This window comes from Neophocaena asiaeorientalis, unplaced genomic scaffold (assembly GCF_003031525.2).
Source record: "Neophocaena asiaeorientalis asiaeorientalis breed wild unplaced genomic scaffold, Neophocaena_asiaeorientalis_V1.1 scaffold280, whole genome shotgun sequence".
In the NCBI taxonomy this organism is placed as follows: domain Eukaryota; kingdom Metazoa; phylum Chordata; class Mammalia; order Artiodactyla; family Phocoenidae; genus Neophocaena; species Neophocaena asiaeorientalis.
Window position 1 is genome coordinate 3024176 of NW_020185321.1, and position 22420 is coordinate 3046595.

The window sequence follows — 22420 nt, forward strand, 5'->3', positions numbered from 1 at the left end:
AATACCTGGAGACAAATGAAAATGAAAACACAATGATCCAAAATCTATGGGATGTAGCAAAAGCAGTGCTAAGAGGGAAGTTTATACTGCCTACCTCAGGAAATGAGAAGACGCTCAGACAACTTAATTTTACACCTAAAAGGACTAGAGAAAGAACAAATGAAACCCAAAGTTAGTAGAAGGAAAGAAATCATAAATATCAGAGCAGAAATAAATGAAATAGAAATTAAAAAAGAAAAATAGAAAAGATCAATGAGGAACTTCCCTGGTGGCACAGTGGTTAAGAATCCGCCTGCCAACGCAGGGGACACAGGTTCAAGCCCTGGTCCAGGAAGATCCCACATGCTGCGAAGCAACTAAGCCCATGCACCGCAATTACTGAGTCTGTGCTCTAGAGCCTGAAAGACACAACTACTGAGCCCGCATGCCACAGCTACTGAAGCCTGCATGCCTAGAGCCCATGCTCTGCAACAAGAGGAGCCACTGCAATGAGAAGCATGTGCACCTCAACGAAGAGTAGCCCCGACTCGCCACAACTAGAGAAAGTCCATGCACAGCAACGAAGACCCAACAATGCAGCCAAAAATAAATAAATAAATAAATTTTGAAAAAGGAAAAGATCAGTGAAACTAAGAGCCATTTCTTTAAAAAGATAAACTCAATAAACCTTTAGCCAGATTCATCAAGAAAAAAAGAGGGCCCAAATCAATATCATCATAATTGAAAAAGGAAAAGTTATCAGCGACACCACAGAAATACAAAGGATCATAAGAGATTACTATGAACAAGTATATGCCAATAAAATGGACAACCAAGTACAAATTGACAAATTCCTAGAACTGTACAATCTCCCAAGACTGAATCAGGAAGAAATAGAAAATATGAACAGACCAATTGCCAGTAATGAAATTGAATCAGTAATTTAGAAAAGTCCAGGACCAAGTGCCTTCACAAGTGAATTCTACCAAACATTTAGAGAAGAGCTAACACCTATCATTCTCAAACAATTCCAAAAAATACAGAGGAATGCTTCTGAACTCATTCTATGAGGCTAGCATCACCCTGATACCAAAGCCAGACAAAGATATCACAAAAAAAGAAAATTACAGGCCAATATCACTGAACATAGATGAACATAGATGCAAAAATTCTCAAAATATAAGCAAACTGAATTCAGCAACACTTTAGAAAGATCATATACCATGATCAAGTGGGATTTATCCCAGGGATGCAAGGATGGTTCAGCATCTGTAAATCAGTGTGATACATCACATTAACAAATTGAAGAATAAAAACTATATTATTATCTCAATAGATGCAGAAAAAGCTTTTGACAAAATTCAACAACCACTTATGACAAAAACTCTCCAGAAAGTGAGTAGAGAGAAAACACACCTCAACATAATAAAGGCCATATATGATAAGCCCACAGCTAACATCATACTCAACAGTGAAAAGCTGAAAACATTTCCTCTAAGATCAGGAACAAGACAAGGATGCCCACTCTTGCCACTTTTATTCAACAAGTTATTGGAAGTCTGAGCGACAGCAGTCAGACAGAAAGAAAGGAAGAGAATGAAAGAAAGGGAATTCAAATTGGAAAGGAAGAAGTAAAACAGTGACTGTCTGCAGACAACATGATACTATACATAGAAAATCCTAAATATACTACAAAATAAAAATAAATACTACTAGAGTTCATCAGTGAATTTGGTAAAGTTACAAGATACAAAGTCAATCTACAGAAATCTGTTGCATTTCTATACACTAACAACAAACTATCAGAAAGAGAAATTAAGGAAACAATGGTATTTACAATTGCATTTTAAAAAAGGAATAACACACCTAGAAATAAACTTACCTAAGGAGGTAAAAGACCCATACTCAGAAAACTATAAAACATAGGTGAAAGAAATTGAATACAATACTAACAGATGGAAAGATACACCATGTTCATGGATTGGAATAATTAATATTGTTAAAATGACCATACTACCCAAAGCAATCTGCAGATTCAATGCAATCCCTATCAAAATACCAATGGCATTTTTCACAGAACTAGAACAAATAATTTTTAAATTTGTATGGAAACACAAAAGACCCCAAATAGCCAAAACGATCTTGAGAAAGAACAGAGCTGGAGATACCACACTCCCTGACTTTGGACTATACTACAAAGCTACAGTTATTAAAACAGTATGGTACTGGCACAAAAACAGACACACAGATCAATGGAACAGAATAGAGAGCCAAGAAATAAATCCACATGCTTATGGTTAATTAATCTACAACATAGGAGGCAAGAATATGCAATGGAGAAAAGATAGTCTCTTCAGTAAGTGGTGCTGGAAAAACTGGACAGCTACATGTAAAAGAATGAAATTAGAACATTTTCTCATACCATATACAAAGATAGACTCAAAATGGATTAAATACCTAAGTGTAAGACCAGAAACCACAAAACTCCTAGAAGAAAACATAGGCAGAACACTCTTTGACATAAATTGTAGCAATATCTTTTTGGATCTGTCCCCTAAGGAAAAGGAAACAAAAGCAAAAATAAACAAATGGGAACTAAATTTAAAAGCTTTTGCACAGCAATGAAACCACTGACAAAACAAAAAGACAACCCACTGAATGGGAGAATATATTTGCAAATGATATGATCAATAAGGGGTTAATATCCAAAATATATAAAAAGCTCATCAACTCAACATCATAAAAACAATCTGATTAAAAAATGGGCAGAAGAACTGAATAGATATTTTTATAAAGAAGACATGCAGATGGCCAACAGACATGAAAAGATGTTCAGCATCACTAATCATCAGAGAAATGCAAATCAAAACCACAATGAGATATCTATCACCTCACACCTGTCAGAATGGCTATCATCAAAAAGACCACAGCAAATGGTGGCAAGGATGTGGAGAAAAGGGAGCCCTTGTACATTGTTGATGGGAATGAAAACTGGTGCAGCCACTGTGGAAAACAGTATGAAGGTTCCTCAAAAAACTAAAAATAGAGGGGCTTCCCTGGTGGCGCAGTGGTTAAGACTCTGTACTCCCAGTGCAGGGGGCCTGGGTTTGATCCCTGGTCAGGGAACTAGATCCCACATGCATGCTGCAACTAAGGGTTCACATGCCACAACTAAGGAGCCAAAAAGTCGCAACTGAGGAGCCCATGAGCCGCAACTAAGGAGCCCGCTGGCTGCAACTAAGGAGCCCACTGGCTGCAACTAAGGAGCCCACGTGCTGCAACTAAGACCCGGCGCAACCAAATAAATTAATTAAATATTTTTAAAAAACTAAAAATAGAATTATCATATGACCCAGCAATTCCACTCCTGGGTATATATCTGAAGAAACCAAAAACACTTAATTCAAAAAGATACGTGCACTTCAATGTTCACAGCAGCACTATGTACAATAGCCAAGCTATGGAAGCTACCTAAGTGTCCATAAACAGATGAACAGATAAAGAAGGTATGATACACACACACACACACACACACACATATATATATACACAATGGAATACTACTCAGCCATAATAAAGAATGAAATTTTTCTATTTGCAACAATGTGGATATAGCTGGAGGGTAGGTATTATGCCTAGTGAAATAAGTCATACAGAGAAAGACAAATACTGTATGTTGTCACTTATATGTGGAATCTAAAAAATGAAAACAGACTAGTGAATTTAACAAAAAAGAAACAGACTCACAAATATAGAGAACAAATTAGTGGTTACCAGTGGGGAGAGGAAAGTGGGGAGGGGTTTAAGAGGTACAGACTACAATGTATAAAATAAGCTACAAGGATATACTTACTGTATATAGCCAATATTTTATAATAACTATAAATGGAGTATAATCTTTAAATATTGTGAATTACTATGTTGTACATCTGGGACTTTTACCCGTGGGACATATAATATTATAAATCAACTATATCTCAATAAATTTAAAAAAAACAGGAGCCCATGAAACATAGGAGGCAAAGCTTGACAAAACCACTGTGAAAGCATAAGATTTGAACAGTCAAGGTATAAACTTAATGATAACATAAAAACCTAGAAGTTAGTAGAATACACATTGTTTTCAAGACCATGGGAACACTTATAAAAATGGCAGTAAGCCACAAAGGAAGTCTTAAAACTTCTGAAGAAGTAATATTGTAAAGATCACACTCTCTGAGTACAATACAATAACATTAGAAGTCAGGAATACACAGGCCAAAAAGACTCATTTTTAAAAACTACTTTTTGAACTTTGAAAAGATATAAACATAGTATTAATTCCCAGAACAACTCAGTGAAACTGGGAGGAAAGGGATTGCTAGATGGAGGGGAGACTTAGACCCAAGATGATGCTGTGAATTCACTCTTTAAATTCCGTCAGTTCTCCACAAATCAATATATAGATTCCATGCACTGAAGATGCAAGCACGACTTTTCGGAACTGGACAAAATTACTGTAAGTGCATCTGGAATGCTAAACAGGTAAGGAGAAGTCTGATGTGGGAGCACCAGTCCTACCAGATTTTCCATTACTGAAGCTGTGAAACATGTAATAAGTAAGATAATAGCACAGGAAAATATTTAGCAGTGTAACAAAGTGAATCAAGTACATTGGAATGATAATGCTGGATTTCAAACCAGTAGGAGAAAGGGTGGACAATAGGTAAATGTTTGGGGAAAAAAAGTGAGATTTACGCCTCACGTCAAGACGCTTTCTAGATTGATCAAAGAGCTAAAGTAAAATGCTAGAAGAAAACATAGGTGGGCATTCTTGAAAGGAGAGAGGAAGGTCTGTTTATGTGAGATAGAAAACTCAAAAACCAGTAAGCAAAAATCTTAGATTTGACCTCATAAAAATGATTTCCAACATAATTCAATATAGCACAAGTCCCTGGCCAACCCCCAAGCTGCACAGGTACATAACTATACAAAATTAACTCAAAATGGATCATATACCTAAATGTAAAAGCTAAACCTAATAAACATTTAAGATAAAACAGAAGAGAAAATCTTTGTGACCTTGCGTTGGGCAAAGGTTCTTAGATATGACAACGAAAGCATGACACATGAGAAAAAAAAAACCTGATAAACTGCTCTTTGTCAAAGTTAAAAGCTTTGGTGTTCAAAAATACCACTAAGAAAATGAGAATAGCTCACAACCTCGGGGCTGCACGCGGGTAGGTAGACTAGAGGAAGGGGAGCAAAGCATGCTGGTGCCTTTTTTTCTTTTCCTTCCCAGTGCAGTGCGTGAGTTTGCGGGTAGCCGGAGGTGCGGAGCGCGGGGCCTGGCTCGGCCTCCCGGGCGCGCGTGTGACTGCGGCGGGTGCCCGCCTCCTGCACCTCCACGAGTTGGAGGAGTGCAACGGGCGTGCTCCCGGGTTGCCGGGACGCGAGCTCGTGCTCGCCACTTCTGCGGTCGCCCGTCACGCACGCACTCCAGTCCCCTGGGAGCTGGTCTTCGCGCCTCGGTGCGCCCCTCGTCACCCGGCCCCTCCCATCGACCTCCGCTCACGCTCCCTCCTGGTAGCGAGTCTGCTTCATCCCTGGGGTCCCTGCTTGGGGGCAGAGAAGATGGCTGGCAGACGTCTGCTGTTGGGGGGCGACTTCCTGTCGCCACCGCCGCCCCCACCCGAGCCAGTGCTGGAGCAGTGGCGCTATAGCCACGAAAGTGACCGGCAGTGGGCTCTGCGGCGCAGCTTCATCTGTCGGCCGGCACCTGCACAGCTATCCCGGTGCTGCCCTAGACCAGCTCCTCGCGCTCTCCGCTGCCTGGACCAACCACGTTTTCCTGGGCTGCAGGTACAGACCACGCTTGATGGAAAAAATTCTCCAAATGGCTGAAGGTATGGATATTGGGGAGATGCCTTCATATGATCTGATGCTGTCCAAACCTTCCAAAGGTCAAAAACGTCACCCCTCAACATGTGACGGTCAAAATCCTCCTGAAAAGCAAGCCGGTTCCAAATTCCGTGTGAGACCTCGTTTTGAGCCTGTACATTTTGTAGCTAGTAGTTCAAAAGATGAAAGACAGGAAGATCCTTATGGCCCTCCAACAAAAGAGGTAAATGAACAGACACATTTTGCCAGCATGCCAAGAGACGTCTACCAAGATTATCCTCAAGACTCTTTCAGCATACAAGGTGGAAATTCTCAGCATTGTGATTCATCAGGATTTATTTTCCCAAAAGACCAGCCTGTAACAGCCAACAGGTACTTTGACAGTGGGAACCCTGCCCCCAGCAGCACATCACAGCTGGCAAACTGCCAGTCAGCTCCTGAGCCTTCACCGTCACAGACGTTTCCTGAGTCAGTGGTAGCCGAGAAGCAGTATTTTATTGAAAAATTAACAGCAACTATCTGGAAGAACCTTTCTAATCCAGAGATGACCTCTGGATCTGATAAAATTAATTACACATATATGTTAACTCGTTGTATTCAGGCATGTAAGACAAATCCTGAATATATATACGCTCCTTTAAAACAAATCCCTCCTGCTGACATCCCCCCAAATAAAAAGCGTCTAACAGATGGTTATGCTTGTGAAGTTAGATGCCAAGATATCTACTTAACTACAGGTTATGCTGGCAGCAAGAATGGTTCCGGGGATCGAGCTACTGAGCTAGCTGTAAAACTCTTGCAGAAACGTATTGAAGTTAGGGCTGTCGGACGGAAATTCAAGCACACGATTGGAGAGGACCTTGTGGTGTGTCAGATTGGCATGTCTTCATATGAATTCCCTCCAGCTCTGAGACGACCAGAAGAGCTGGTGGTGCTGGCTAAAGAGGCTTCTGGGCAGCCGATTTTTAATGCTTCTGCCAAACACTGGACCAATTTTATCCTTATAGAAAATGCAAATGATGCAATTGGTATCCTTAACAATTCTGCCTCATACAACAAAATGTCTGTTGAATACAAATATGAGATGATGCCAAATTGTACATGGCGTTGTCAAGTGTTTTTGCAAGATCACTGCTTAGCTGAAGGTTATGGAACCAAAAAAACAAGTAAACATGCAGCTGCTGCTGAGGCTTTGAAAATCCTTCAAAAAACACAACCCACTTACTCATCTGTCAAAAGTTCACAATGCCAAACAGGCTCTTCACCCAGGGGATCTGGGAAGAAGAAAGATATAAAGGATCTCGTGGTTTATGAGAATTCTTCAGATCCTGTGTGCACGCTGAACGACACAGCTCAGTTTAATCGAATGACAGTTGAATATGTCTATGAAAGGACAACAGGACTCCGACGGAAATGCAAGGTGATTCTAGAGAGTGAAGTAATTGCAGAAGCAGTTGGAGTGAAGAAAACTGTCAAATATGAAGCTGCTGGGGAAGCTGTGAAAACCCTCAGAAAGACCCAGCCGACTGTCATTAACAACCTGAAGAAAGGAGCTATTGAAGATGTGATTTCAAGAAATGAAATTCAAGGTCGCTCAGCAGAGGAGGCTTACAAACAACAAATCAAAGAAGATAACATTGGAAATCAGCTGCTGAGAAAGATGGGTTGGACGGGTGGTGGTTTAGGTAAATCTGGTGAGGGCATTCGGGAACCAATCTCTGTCAAAGAGCGTCGTAAGCGGGCAGGGCTCGGTCTTGATGTAGGGAGGGTAAATAAAATTGCCAAGAGAGATATTGAACAGATCATCAGAAATTACGCCCTCTCGGAGAGCCACACGGATTTAACCTTCTCTACAGAGCTGACTAATGATGAGCGGAAGCAAATACATCAGATTGCGCAGAAGTATGGTCTTAAGAGTAAGTCTCATGCGGTGGCCCACGATAGGTACCTGGTGGTAGGTGGAAAAAGACGGAAGGAGGATTTACTAGACCAGCTCAAACAGGAAGGCCAAGTGGGGCATTACGAGCTTGTGATGCCTCAAGCGAATTGAGATCTTACTAATGTATTTCGTAAATGCCTAATGAGGCAGATTTGTGAATTAAAGAAATGCTGCATGTTCCGGTTGCAGAGTATATTCATGAAGATGTTTCACCTTGTTCATTTCATATAGTGCTTTATTAGGTACTGGAACTCGAAGAATTCTGTCCACTTGTGTTAGCTTAATCCAGCAGATAATATCGTGCAGTTACTGTTTGTGTCTTTGATATTGCTGTGTCCCTCAGATTTGCGTAGTTTGTACAAAGTAAGAACACATATCCAAATGGAATTTCACCCCCGAGAAAGAAATTCCCATTTTAAAGGGCATAGCACAGCAACTTGCAACAATATGTAAAGTTGATATTGACTACAGTAAAACTACAGTCTTAATTCCAGACTTAACTGAAGATGTCAGGTCATTTTGTATTATCTATTTTCATCTTTATGTGAAGCCAGTTATAGAATGTTTAATAGTAAATTGTGCTGTACGTGTAAATGTCCTTACCAACTAAATGATGTAAAACTTTCTTAAAGTAATTTTAGTGTTCATTTATTTATAACTTCTACCATGTGGTTTCCAGAATATTGGAAGTGATACACTGTATCTTGTGATATATGAGTGTTAACGAATTCTAGTCTTCATGCTGAGAGAGCACTACTTGAGAGAGCAATTGAAAAGTTCCCAAAACTTTGATTCAGTCTGAAGAAAGGAAGCTGGAACTGTCTGTTCTTGGTGCCTTGCAGAGAGACTCGCAGCAACTCTCCGTCATAGCTTTCACATGATTTGGGTGTATAGCAGCACATCCAAGGTGGCCACAGCTGTGGCGGAGCTTGGTAAAAGACTGAAGATACATTGGTGCTTTGATGAAAAGGTTAGTGGGCTGGTCCCTCTCTCAAAAGGCTTATTTAACCCCCAAAGCCAACTTTGTAACATATTCAAAACTGCTATTTTCGCTTATTTCTGGAATGTAAAAAAAATTGTATAAAAAGGATTAGTGTATGCTTCCTGAATAAAAAGGAGCCAAAGTTGATCAAAAAAACAAAAAAATGAGAATACAAGGCACAGACTGGGAGAAAATACGTGCAAATCAGATACCTGATAAAGGATGTATCTAGAATATATGATGAACATGTACAACTCAATAAGAAGATAAAAGGAAGCCCAATTTTTTAAATGGACAAAAGATTTGAATAGATATTTCACCATAAGATATACGAATAGCTAATAAGCACACAAAAAGATGCTCAGTATCATTAGTCATTAGGGAAATGCAAATTAAAACCACAATGACAGGGGTTCCCTGGTGGCGCAGTGGTTAAGAATCTGCCTTCCAATGCAGGGGACACGGGTTTGAGCCCTGGTCCAGGAAGATCCCACATGCCACGGAGCAACTAAGCCCATGAGCCACAACTACTGAGCCTGCGCTCTAGAGCCCGTGCTCCGCAACAAGAGACGCCACCGCAATGAGAAGCCCGCGCACTGCAACGATGAGTAGCCCCCACTCACCGCGACTACAGAAAAGCCCGCATGCAGCAACAAAGACCCAACGCAGCCAAAAATAAATTAATTAAAACAAAAAAACACAGTGACATACTAATACTCAGTGGAATAACTTTAAGCAAAAGACAAATGCAAGTATCGGTGAGAATGTGGAGAAACTGGAACTCTCATGCACTGTTTACAGAAATTAAAATGGAGCAACCACTTAGAAAAGAGTTAAGCAGTTTCTTTAAAAGTTAATCACAAAGTTACTATATGACCCAGCGATTCTATTCCTAGGAATCTACCCCAGAGAAATGAAAGCATTTATGTCCACACAAAGACATATATGGATAGGCTCTTTGGTGGGGCTAACGGCAGACTCCGGGAGGGCTCATGCCAAGGAGCACTTCCCAGAACTTCTGCTGCCAGTGCCCTTGTCCCTGCGGTGAGCCACAGCCACTCCCCGCCTCTGCAGGAGACCCTCCATCACTAGCAGCAGAGCCAAATGAGATACGAGTAGGAATGCCATCCCTCAGAGTTCCCAGAGACACCATGCAGCTTCATCCAGACTAATTTCCTTCCGCGGATAGGCCATAGAACTTGCAAAGAAAGAGCGTCCTCCAGGTCTGCACTCAAGGCAACTCTGTTTCTGTAGCATTAAAAGTGTTCTGTTACTGAGAAAATACCCCCAAGCAGAAGATACTTACACGTCGCCACGCATGGCACTTGGGGTAGGTCCACTGTGAAGGTACCCGGGTTTTCGGGCATGGATTTGTGCTAGAAAAGCCTTTTCAGAGGTCTCTAACATAAGTTATGGGTCCTTCTGCAATGAGCAGACAAATGAGAGGGAACCAGGGACTCACCGGAATTCAACTGTTTCACGAGAGAGGACATGGTGTTAGTGACAGAATCCGCTGCTACTAGAGAACATGCCCTGTAATGGATCTTCCTTTTTCCCTCAGAACAGAGAGTACATCATTCTCTCCCTTCAAAATGTAAGCTTTTATCCCCTATAAACAGTGGATGAGAGCATCTTTTTCCTCAGTCTCCCTGGATATTACTGATGTTAGACAACTTTTTTTTGAATCTGCTAGGCAAAAGATCTACATGTGAGGACCTGGAAGGATGTTCATGATATATCGCTAATTCAAGGAAGACGCAAATCGCAGACCAAAATGCAATGCATGATCGAATTTGTGTGAAAAGAGTATATGTCCATAAAAGCACACTTAAACATTAAAAAAAAGAGAGAGAGACATATATGTACATGAATGCTCACAGCAGTTACTCACAATAGCCCAAACTGGAAACAATCCAAATGTCCATCAGCTGGTGAATGGGTAAATGAAATATACATCTATAAAATGGGGTACTATTTAGCAATTAAAATGAATGAACTGATACCTGCTAGGACATAGAGGAACCTCAAAAATAATATGCTAAGTGAAAGAAGCCAGATGCAAGTGTCATTTACTGTATCATTCCATTTACATGAAATGTCTAGAAAAAGCAAAGTCACAGAAACAGAAGCAGATCAGTAGTTGCCTAGACCTGGAGGTGGGAAGGGGATTAACCATACTAGGCATGAGGGAACCTTCTGGAATGATGAAAATGTTCTAGAATTGGATTGTGATGATGTTTGCACAGCTTTGTAAATTTACTAAAATCACTGAACTGTCGAATTACAAAGTGAGTTTTATGGCATTTATTCCTCAGTAGAGCTGTTGAAAATGTGTTTCTATATACCTGCCACAAACCATCAGAAACTGAAAATGTTTACATTTTTGAAAACACCATTTACAATAGCATGAAGAACTATTTCAGAGTAAATCTGACAAAATATGTGCAAGAATTTGTATACTGTATACTGAAAGCTGCTACTCAAAACAATATTTTTTTGAAAAAAATTAAAGAAGACCTAAATAAATGGGGAGATAGTCCATGCCCGTAGATTGGAAGAATCGATACTTTGAAAAATGGCGGTCCTCTCCGAATTGATCTATGCATTAGGTGAAGTTCTAAGGAATGATTTTGCGGCATGTATTTCTCTCTTTTTTTAAGCGTCTACGTGCTTAACGTTTGGCAATTTCACTCTCAGAACTCTATCCACTCAGAACGCTGGACAGCCGGGCAAAGACGTGTTCACGAATGTCCCCTGTCGCAGTGTTTATAAAAACCACCCCCAACTAGCCCGTGAGTGGAGGTGATGTGAAACTATGCTCCATCGTAAAGGGGATTCCAAAGCAACCGTCTCTACACCGGATAGGGTCCAGGGGCTCGGCAGGGGTTGGAAAACTGCCTGTTTATGTAAATAAAGTTTTAGTGGACCGTAATCACAGCTGTTGGCCTTTCTACTGCAAAGACAGAACATGACAGGTTTACACGGGCTGCAAGCCTAAACCCTTCACTATCTGCCCTTTAAGTTTACCAATGCCTGATCTAGACTGTGTATCTATTAACCTGAGAAGATGTTCAAGAAAGCTCATTCGGTAAAAAGTCCCACGGGTCAACCTCGCTCACCCGGGTCGCGAAGCCCCGCCTTGCGCTGGGGCGGGCGGCACTGTCCCCGCTCCCTCGCTCCCTCGCTCGGGGCCCGCGGGCCCGCGCCACGCGCCGGTCCGCGCACGCTTTCGGCTCCATCACCCCAACTCAGGCCTGGCGCCGCCCTGTGCGCGCTCCGCCCCGGGGTGGGGGCCCGGCCCTACCTGCCCGCCGTAAAGCACGTCCCGTTAGCGGCGCCGAGGGTTGAAAACGCCACGAAGAGTGGAACGACCCACGAGGCGGGGTAGAGGACGCGGTCGCCAAACGTCTGCGAGAGAAGTGGGTGCGTCCTGAGACCTTGCGCACCCTCAGGAGCCACCGGCCCCGCAAGCTGCTGTGCCCTCCCAGCGGCCCCGCTGAGCTGGGCTCCCGGACACCTCCGGGAGGCACAGTGGAGCGCCCGTCGGGAGGAAACGACCTCCTCTGCGGATGGTGATGGACATCTCTTCTCCACCTCTTCCTGGCATAATTCGCAGTGTTTCAGCAACCTCTGCCGCCCCTGCCTCTCCCTCCCTCGGAATGACCTGGTCTCCCTCCCAGCTGAGCCGCCTATTCTCCGGTCAGCGGCCCGTCAACAAGCTGCGTCTCTCCACGCTCCCCATCCTTGTCACATCATTGCCTGTTTTTAGTTTCATTTCCTGTCCCGCTCCAGCTCCGAAGGCCTCCTCCAGCACGTGGACCCCACCCACCTTTCCACCTGTCCCTCACACCCATCCCTCTGTCCTCTTTCCTCCTCCCCCAGCTTGAATTCCACAATCCATTATTATAACTCCCTCTTTTAATGACTCCTTTGCTCTTTCTCTCCCCTACACTTGCCTGTCAAAGCCCCATCCCTGGTGAAGTCCAGCCCTGCTGCAGCTACACTCTGTGCCTTCCCCGGTGCGGGCGGGCGGGGTGTGCTGGGAAAGCAGGACCTGCCACCTGCTGGCAGCCTGGAACCTCAGCTGGGTCGCTGGGACTGCCCTAACCTGCCCACCCTCTCCGTGTCTGGTCTCCTAGACGATTATTTCCCTCCGCCGCGGTGAGGGCCTTTCAACTTGAGCACTTATCCCTTCCCACACACCAGGCACCCTCCCGCAGAGACCCTGGGCACTCACCACGGCCACAGCCTGGGACTGCAGGAGCTCGGTGGCTGTCATCACAGTGAAGTAGGACACGTTCATGAGGATGTAGCACCCTGTCACCAGCGGGATCCCGATGATGATGCCTAGGGGCAGGTTTCTGGGAGGGGCAGGGACCCAGGGACCCAGTCAGACCAGAGCATCCTGTTAGAGACTCACAAGGTTGTTGTCCTCGTCTGCTCCTTTCTTCCACCCGCCCCGGCCAGCCCTCCACCTGCTCCCGGGGTGGGCTGGGGTCACAGCTGCCCTTCCTGAGGCCCACCCAGAAGCAGGGGGCTTGTGGGACAGCAGAGCCCCAGTGGGGACATGTGACATTTTCAAATGAGAAAGAACTCTCCCTCTCTCAGACTCCAGGGCAGTAAAATTGAATTGGTTATAAAGCAAAATAAGCTAGAGTTCTTCCTTCCCCTTAGCAACCATTCTACTGCCCCAAACAAAACCAAGCTCTAACGAGTGTAAATGAGGAAACCATCCGCTGCGTGGAAGGGGGTGGTGGGTGATGACGGGGGAGCAGCTCCACTTTATGGTTGGGGGAGAGAAATACCCTCACCTGTCCACTGTCTCCTGCCCTGACTCAGCTTTCTTACCTGAAAGGGTTTCTGAGTTCTTCTGTAATATAGTTGAGTTGATTCCTAGAGGGAAAAAAAAGTAACGTGAGTAACATAACTTTGACTTTCTTTGCTAAGATTATGAAACACAAAATAATAAATGTAGGTCTCATTTAAGCTACTCCATCACAGAGAAAATTCCCCTTGTAGGAATTTCGGGACAGTTTCTTTCGGAGAGAGCCCTGGTGGTGGTGGGACTACTGAGATCTGCACATCTTTCAGTTGGTAGGTCTTTGCCCTCCATGGGAATCGTGTGAATTTTCAACAATTATTGGGAGTAATGAGTCCCCAGTGTGCTTTGAAAAAAAATGGAAGATTATTTTTCTAAAAAGGGAATGGAGCCTGTGGATGCTTTGCATGAGGGAAAGACCAGTGTCCCGGATGGCCACTGGACATAAACAGAATCTCATCGACTAAACCTAGTGTTTGCAAGGTGGACCTAGAAGTGCTACTGAATATCTGCCTTGTCCAGTGCCTAGCAGCCCTCGCTGCCTCCAGTCCGGCTGAGCCTGTGTGTGTCTGGTGAAGCTTCTGGCACAGGGTCCCACCACTGCGGGCTCACGGGACACTGTGTCAGGGGCTGCTGGCATGTGAGCGAATGGGAAAGGGGCAGGTGCCTCAATGTCTCTGGGGTCCGAGGAGAACAGAAGGGTGAAGGGTGGGGTGCTTAACGAAAGGGAGATGCAAAGGTAAATGTCAGGCTCCCACCAAACCCCCAAAAGGAGCAGTCGTTGCTTTCCACAGGATTTCAGTAAAATAGCCTAAAGAAACCCACAGCCAGACGTGTGCCATCTTACCATCCATCATACGCCCAGAGTCCATTATAAAACGCCAGACCGATGGCTCCCAAAGACAGCTTTGTGCCCTCAAAAGAATTTTCAAAATTCCTTGTATTTCCTGTAATTAAGCCAGACAGTGAAAAGTGGGTGTCAGCTGACCAGACTGGGACTTTGCATCATCGGCCTGTGAAGGCAGCGGATGACTAATGACCTCAGGTGATTAAACACACGCTGAAACACTGCGAAACAAAAGACTGTTTCTGTTGAATTCCTGCCTTAAGGATACGCTTAGGAGCAAGACTTCCCAATGGTCTGTGCTGTGTGGCACCACACTCCCCTCCAGCCACGGGTCACCTTGGGCCAGGAGGACAATTCCGCTGATGATGATGACGACCACGATCACCATCTTGGCCGCTGTGAACACGTTCTGGACGTAGCTCCCCAGCCGCACGCTCAGCGCGTTCACCGTGGTGATGAGCACTGGGGAAGTCAGAGGTGGGCAACATTCTGTGTCTGTGGGCTCAACGTCTCCCTCCTCTCTTAAGGCCCTGGAAAGAGTCTCCTTTCCACTCCCAGGCCCACCCCTCCAGCCTCCCCTCTCCACCGCCACATCCATCAAATGCACCTTTGAAATCCAGCCGGGCTGCCTCCCCACAAGAGCAATGGAGAAGCAGCCAGGCCCCTGTGGGACAGCCTGCTGCCAGCCGTCCCTGACAGCTCCGATGGCCCCGCAGAGCAGGGACTGGATGGCCAAGGGCATCAGGCTTGGGCCCAAGACTAGACCTGGCTCTGCTCCTCACCAGCGCCTCCAGGCCCACTCGGCCTCTTTCTGGCTGTGCAGAAGCCGAGTCTCCCCACACCATCCGTGCCGGGTCTCTTCTGACCCCTGCCCAGTGTTTCACACACGTACTCACAGATGGCAGCGGCAGCCAGGAGTTTAATGACAACTTGAGGAGGGTTGCAGCCTGAGTAGAAGGGCGCAGAAACGTACTCAGAGAAGCTGAGACAGATGATGGCAAAGGACGAGGGCTTTATGACAAACAGGCTGGTCCAGGAAAAGAGATAGGCAGGAATGGGGCCAAAGGCTTCCATCAGGTAAGGGTACTCGCCCCCCGACTTGGTGATCATCGTGCCAAGCTCCGCAAAGCACAGAGCGCCTGGAATACAGAGAGGAAGGGGGCCCCGGGCCCCTCGTGAGGCATTGCCCTGGTCGAGGGAACCCCTCTCCCCCGTGGGGGACATGCTGTGAACACGTTGCCCATCACGGTGCCTCTCGTCCTGAACTCTGGCCATTGGACATTCTGCGAAGCCCAGTTTACACCCATCTGTGCACAAGCATTGAAGGGGACCGAGGCAGCAGCCCCGCACTCAACAGAAGGTGTTCGCCAGGGCGGGGTATCTTTGTCGTACCCAGTGTCGCAAGAATCCCACAAGCCGCCCATACGATGAGACAGGGTCCCACGGCTTCCATGTTGCTGAGCACAGACTTGGGGGAGATGAAAATCCCGGAGCCGATGATGGTGCCCACGATGATGCAGATGCCGCTGAACAGGCCCAGCTCCGGTGTGGAGGAGGGGAGAGGAGGGTTAGTGCTGCCACCCAGTGGGTCTCAAGAGCCCTCTTCCTCCCTCCTTCCCTCCCTCCCACTCTGGGTGTGGCCAGGGCAGCCCCCAGTGTCCCAGGCACCTTCACCCTGTGCTGCTGCAGGGGGGGCGCCAGGGAGCTGCTCCTGGGGCTTCGCGTGTAAGTCAATTAATCCTCACAACAGCCTCATGGGTCGGGTACGCCATAATCATACCCATTTTACAGAGGGAAAAATAGAGGAACAGAAAGATTCCGTTACTGCCCAGGGTTCACATCCAGTACGGTTCATAGGCCCGGCCGAGGTTCCATGCACCAACCCTTACCACCCTTGACAAAGGTGCCCAGATGGTAAATAAAGGCTGATTTGACAATCAATCACCAACAGGAAAGGCCCTTGGGACCCGCCTCTTAGGTGGGCAGAGCAGAACGGAGCTTCTCCCCCCAGACAAAGAGTGAAGTCAGGGTTTGGGGCTCCTGGCCAGGGGAGTGGGGGTGAGGGGCTGAGCAGCAAGGTCTCCAGGGACAGAAACACTCTGGGGCTGTGAGCTTTCTCTCATGCCATTCTGTAGAATATGAGCTTCCTACCAACGAGACCCTGCTCAGACACACCCTGTATGATTCCGTCCTATGAAGTTCCACAACAGGGAAAATTACTCTGCAGAGACAGAACTCAGGGGGTGGGGCCCTCCTGGAAAGGGGCAAGAGGGAACTTTCTGGGCCGACCAGTTTGTCAAACACTTCAAACTGAACACTGAAGAGATGTGCATTTCACTCTATGTAAATCATACGTGAATCAAGAAAAAAAAATTTAAAGGAATAAAATAGTCTGATTCAGTATATATAAGTCCATGCCACTCTCTTTGTCCCAACTTACCCTTCCCCCTCCCCATGTCCTTATATAAAGGACCAAATGTAAAATGGATAGCTAGTGGGAAGCAGCTGCATAGCACAGGGAGATCAGCTCGGTGCTTTGTGTCCACCTAGAGGGGTGGGATAGGGAGGGTGGGAGGGAGACGCAAGAGGGAGGAGATATGGGGATATATGTATATGTATAGCTGATTCACTTTGTTATAAAGCAGAAACTAACACACCATTGTAAAGCAATTATACTCCAATAAAGATGTTAAACAAAAAGAAGGAATAGGATTTCCCTATCACTGGAGGTATTCAAACATAAGAGGGACCAACATTTGGTGAAGGTGCTGTAGAGGGGACTCCACATCAGAAGTCCTCTCTGACCATCCCGGAAAAGGCCACTGGTCTGAGCAAACAGCCACCCCTCCAGGTGCTTACCCAGCACGCAGAAGCACACATGTATTAACCTCACAAGAATATGCTGAGTTCACTGGCGAGAGAGAAAGAGGTGAGTACAAGGAATTGCTCGATCAGAGATGGGGTGGGGGGACTTGGCTGTGCACCCCGTGGCTGGACCTGGGAAGGGCCTGCCCCTAAGGACGGCCTTACCTCCTTTTGGAGATTTGTGGTCTTGTGTTCGATGCTCTGGATCGACTTCTCATCCTCTCTCCTTTTTCTCAGGCTTGTCTCTTCCATTTTCCACCCGCTGCCAGTTCTAGGAGGCTGCAAGGAGGACACGGGTGTTCACTCAGCAAATGCTCTATCGGACAAGATGCAAATGGGGGCTCAGCTGTCGCGCCTGGGTTGTGGGAACTGATTCTATGAGCAGATGATTAGCTACAGTTTGGGGGAAATGCAGCTGTCGACTTCTTAGGGATAATTTGCTCAGTCCCAGCAAAATTTTGACTGCCGTTCAGACCCTGGGCAACTGGGGTTCCAAGCTCTTTTCCAAACTACTCCGGTACCCCCGTGCCCCCTCACCTATCCTATGTGCCCTAACCCTCAGCAGTGACACGCCTGAAAGTCATTCTACAGCCCAACCTCATTTTTTCAGAGGCTTTTAAAAAGAAATATTTAAAAACATACTGGAATATCCTTAGTGGAGTCAAGTCTGAAGAAGGAAGGCTTTTCTCATAATTACTTCCCAAGTAATTAAGGCACCTCACACAATAGATCCACGGTATAGACCGTTTTTCATTGAGTGATGCCAGGAACGTTGCTGAGGAAAATCCGTTCAAGGCTGAACTACTTAGTGCTCATTCCCTGTTCTCCTTCTCCAGATGAAGTCCCTCTCGGGTCCCTGGCCAGGGGATCAGCCAGCCTTCCCATCACCTGGTGGCCTTACCTTCTCCTTGACCTCGAGGAGCCCAGGGACCTGCCCGGGGCAGCTGACCACCTTCCTCTGCACAGTAGTGCCCTAGGAATGGCCATGTCTCGTGCCCAGGAGAGAAGGAAGCCACAAGGTACAGAGGTCAATAAAGGTAATTATTAAACACCTTTTTTTTTTTTAAGCAACGAAGCTTGGATACGCCACACAAAAAAGGGAGGGTCGAGCAGCCAGTTTCTCTCCAAACTGTTTTAATTTTGCTCATTGGTGTCCAGACCAGTTTGTTTTAAAATTAACCAGATTCCCCCAGATCAGCTACATCCTGTAAGGAGAAATCTCTCTAAAGACTGGAACCAGAGGAGATAAACTTTGGAACCCACTCTTTTATTATCTTAATAGGTTCTATTTACAACTCCAGGCAGGCAGCACCAACAGGAGCTGCACTCCTAACTCACAGGTTGGGGGGAGCCCTTTCCCCCCTCCACTGAGGAATTTCCTCCAAGGTCCTTGGTCTGCCTCCCACTGGTTCTGACCAAGCTTGTCTGGCCCCTGCTGAGACCGTATCTGGGCCGGAAGAGCCCAGCCTGAAGCATTGTTGCTTATCGCCCATCTCCTCCGGCAGTTTTGCACTGGGGTAGATTTAACAGCATCCCAGATATCCAGATGAGACCAAAGGTCACAGGACAGAGTTGGTGAGTCACTGAGGTTTACTGTGGGAGCACTTTGGGACAGGCAGACCTGGGAGGAGGGCAGATTTCTCAGGGTCATCTCTTAGAGCCTACTGAGAATGTGGGGGACCTTTGCTTTCCCAGAGTCAGGGTCCTGATGTAGAAGTTTGTTACCTGCCCCTCTTGATGGGGCCATGCCTGCTCATCAGGGCACCTGATCCTCTTGTCGGCCGTGGCCAGAGCCCGAGCAGAGTGCTCATTCACGGGCTGTCTCTCCAGAGCACGGAGGCAGGACCTGCCCCCAGGCTTGCTTGAGGCACCCCTTAAGCATTTGCCAACAGTGCAGCACTCCGAGGTAGGTCTGGCCCATCTGTACTTGCAGAGCCCTACAGAAGGCTCCCTGGGTCAAGGTTGCCCCAGAGGGCTGATATTCTAACAGAAACCACTGAGGAAAGCAGGGTGGGGTGGTGGTGGTAGTGGGGAGTTGGAGGGTCCTGTGAGCCCACACCAGCCACATGGTCTCAGAGTTACTTAGCCTCTCTCCAAGAACTGAGTTCTGAATCTGTAAAATGGGCTAGTGCTGGCACTCCCCTTCACAGAACTGTGAGAACTGCAGGTTATGCATTAAGCGTCAGCATTCTGTTAATGCAGAGGATCCCGTGGGCTTCTTGGGCCTCTGTCAAATGCTGAGTTTGGAACATCTGGGCATGAGGATCCTTGCTGAGGGTCAGAAATCTACTTCAGTTCATTTTTGGCCCTTGGTGTGCATTTCTTTTCTTGAAGCTGTGGTTTCTTCTTGTTTTGTTTTTCCCCAGCAGAGTGAGTGTTCAACCAATTATCGTAAGGTTTTTTTCCCCCCTCAGGGAAAATAATGTGGATTTGTCTTCACAATTTTTTCCCCAATTCTTTAGGACCTTTGGTTCATTGTGCATCCAGCTCTTCTACCACATGGCTGAAGTTTTACCTCCTTGCAGTCAATTCCCTCTCACAGTTAATTTCCTAGGAAGTTTCATGTTATTTTTTATTTGCATACAACTCCATTGCTTCTTAAGTTTCTGCTAAAGCTCTTGACCTTCACTTTCTTTTTTCTTCTTTTGGCTGAGCCACGTGGCATGTGGGATCTTAGTTCCCCGACCAGGGATCGAACCCAAGCCCCCTGCAGTGGAAGCGTGGAGTATTAACCACTGGACTGCCAGGGAAGTCCCGACCTTCACTTTCAAACTGTGCTTTTTCCAATTACACAGATACTTGCAGTTTGAAGATGGTAACACCATCTGCATTTTATCATCTTATATTTGGTGCATATTTGGTTCCCTGGTCCTGTAATGGTTTATAAAGACACATTTAGCCCGGCAGTGTAAATCCATATCCCCACAGCCTCTTGGCTTTTATCCTCTGAGTCACCTTCCTCTGAGTCAGGGTCAGAGTCAAACCTTCAGGACAGATGCCAGCTCTTCCTTTACCACTTAAAGCTCGTCCCAGACCTGGCTTCAAGTTTTCAAACTTCTGTTCCTAAGTTTACTCATCGTATATCCCTTCCCTCTGCTGCTGACAGTAGTTCAGAGCTTTGCGGGGGACCCAAAAGGCCACATAACAGGCGTTCACTTACCTACCAAAATCCCAACCAAAAGAACTCATAAAGAGTCAGTGGAATGTGCAAAGTCTTTAAATGTCAAGGATTTACAGTCTGACTGTAAAACAATTAGCCAGGAAAGCACAATTTAAAAACTCTTATCTGGGGAACAATATCTATATATATCCAAGAGCTATTGGAATAGTGCAATTCTACCTTAGAATTGTCCATCATTTTTTTTAGATATAATTGACATATTAGTTTCAGGTGTGTAATGATTCGATATTTGTATATATTGTGAAATGATCACCACAATAAATCTAGTTAATATCTGTCACCACACATAGTTACAAATATTTTTTCTTGTGATGAGAACTTTAAAGATCTACTCCCCTAGCAAGTCTCCAACAATACAGTATTATTAACTATAGTCACCATGATGTACATCACATCTCTTGAGACATTTATTTTAGAACTGGAAGTTGTACCTTTTGACCACCTTCACCCATTTTGCCCACCCCTCACCTCTGGCAACCACCAATCTGTTCTCTACACCCATGAGTTGGGTTTGTTTGGGTTTTGGATTTTTTGTTTGTTTGTTTTTCTGTTTATTTGGTTTTGGGGGTTTTTTGGGGGGAGGGATCCTGTTGATACACTCAAGTGAGAGCATTCATCTTTGCTTTTCTCTGACTTATTTCACATAGCATAATGCTGTTAAAGTCCATCCATGTTGTCATAAATGGAAAGATTTCCTTCTTTTTATGGCTGAATGATATTGCATTATATATATGTATGTATGTGTATATATATCACATCTTCATCTATTCATCCATTAATGGACACTTAGGTTGGACACATCTTGGCTGTCATAAATAATACAGCAATGAACATGGTGGTGCAGATATCTTTTCAAGTTTGTGTTTTTACCCAGAAGTGGAATTTCTGGATCATTTGATAGTTCCATTTTTAATCTCCATACCGTTTTCCATAGTGGCTGCACCAGTTTACATCCCACCAACAATGTACAGGGTTCCCTTTTTTCCACATCCTTGCAAACACTTGTTATTTCTAGTCTTTTGGATAATAGCCATTCTGATAGGTGTGAGGTGATATTGTGATTTTGATTTGCATCTCCCTGATGATTAGTGATGTTGAGCATCTTTCCATGCACCTGTTAGTAATCTGTATATCATCTTCTTTGGAAAAATGTCTATTCAGATACCTCTGCCCATTTTTTAATTAGATGATTTTTTTTTTTTTTTGCTGTTGAGTTGTATGTGTTCTTTATATGTATTGGATATTATAGTTCCTATTGAAGCATATGTTTTTTTCTCTAAAGTCACTCTCATTTCTACCAAAGATGGCCAAATTCACACTCATTTGTTTTAAAATAAGTTTAGTTTCATTAAACTTGACCTGATTATTTACATAAGTTCAGCAAGAATAGCAATTGACCATATAGGCTGTTTTAAATCTGCTTTGCTGGAACTTTTCATAAGGAACCTCCAGATTGAACTTTTAATAGCCTCTTTAGGCTAAGAAGCCATGTCAAGGAGTCATCATCAGACTCGCCTGTAATACCTACAGATTCGGGTGAATTCCTCTCTTCTTGAAGTTCCCCCAAATACCCAGAAGTTCCCCCAAATATCCTGAAGGAAGGCCAGAAAGTGAACTTCCTTACTCACCTGGCAAGGCTGTTGGGAACTGTATAAGCAAGGAAGCAGGCTGTTTTTCCAAGGGCCTTTATGGCTCCACAGTCAATCTTAGCTCCTTAAAGCTGTCTGTCAAATCTGATTCTAGGACTTCCCTGGTGGTGCAGTGGTTGAGAGTCCGCCTGCCGATGCAGGGGACACGGGTTCGTGCCCCGGTCCGGGAAGATCCCACATGCCGCGGAGCGGCTGGGCCCGTGAGCCATGGCCGCTGAGGCTGCGCGTCCGGAGCCTGTGCTCCACAACGGGAGAGACCACAACAGTGAGAGGCCCGCG

At 45.4% G+C, this 22420-nt stretch overlaps 1 protein-coding gene and 1 pseudogene across 7 annotated transcripts in view; one reads left to right on the plus strand and one right to left on the minus strand.

The window, feature by feature from the left end:
• SLC7A9 (solute carrier family 7 member 9) overlaps nt 1–18303 on the minus strand; it is a 38748-nt gene extending 20445 nt beyond the window's left edge. For 3 of the 7 annotated variants that reach the window (XR_003001673.1, XR_003001672.1, XM_024734090.1), the window contains exons 1-9: nt 18213–18296; nt 17477–17590; nt 15839–15986; nt 15343–15585; nt 14783–14908; nt 14447–14546; nt 13629–13673; nt 13018–13141; nt 12085–12188 (exon numbers count right to left, since the gene is read on the minus strand). Coding sequence is in view for 5 of the 7 variants with exons in the window: in XM_024734090.1 (XP_024589858.1) it covers nt 12085–12188; nt 13018–13141; nt 13629–13673; nt 14447–14546; nt 14783–14908; nt 15343–15585; nt 15839–15986; nt 17477–17563 (977 nt within the window). In the remaining 2 variants the exon portion in view is untranslated. Of the gene's footprint in view, nt 1–12084; nt 12189–13017; nt 13142–13628; nt 13674–14446; nt 14547–14782; nt 14909–15342; nt 15586–15838; nt 15987–16114; nt 16784–17476; nt 17628–17953; nt 17992–18212 lie in introns of those variants that run through there. The other 4 variants (XM_024734092.1, XM_024734091.1, XM_024734095.1 and 1 more) reach the window with 4 other exon arrangements.
• On the plus strand, nt 5703–7909 carry LOC112392360 (NF-kappa-B-repressing factor pseudogene; annotated as a pseudogene).
• Nucleotides 18304–22420: the final 4117 nt, after the last annotated feature.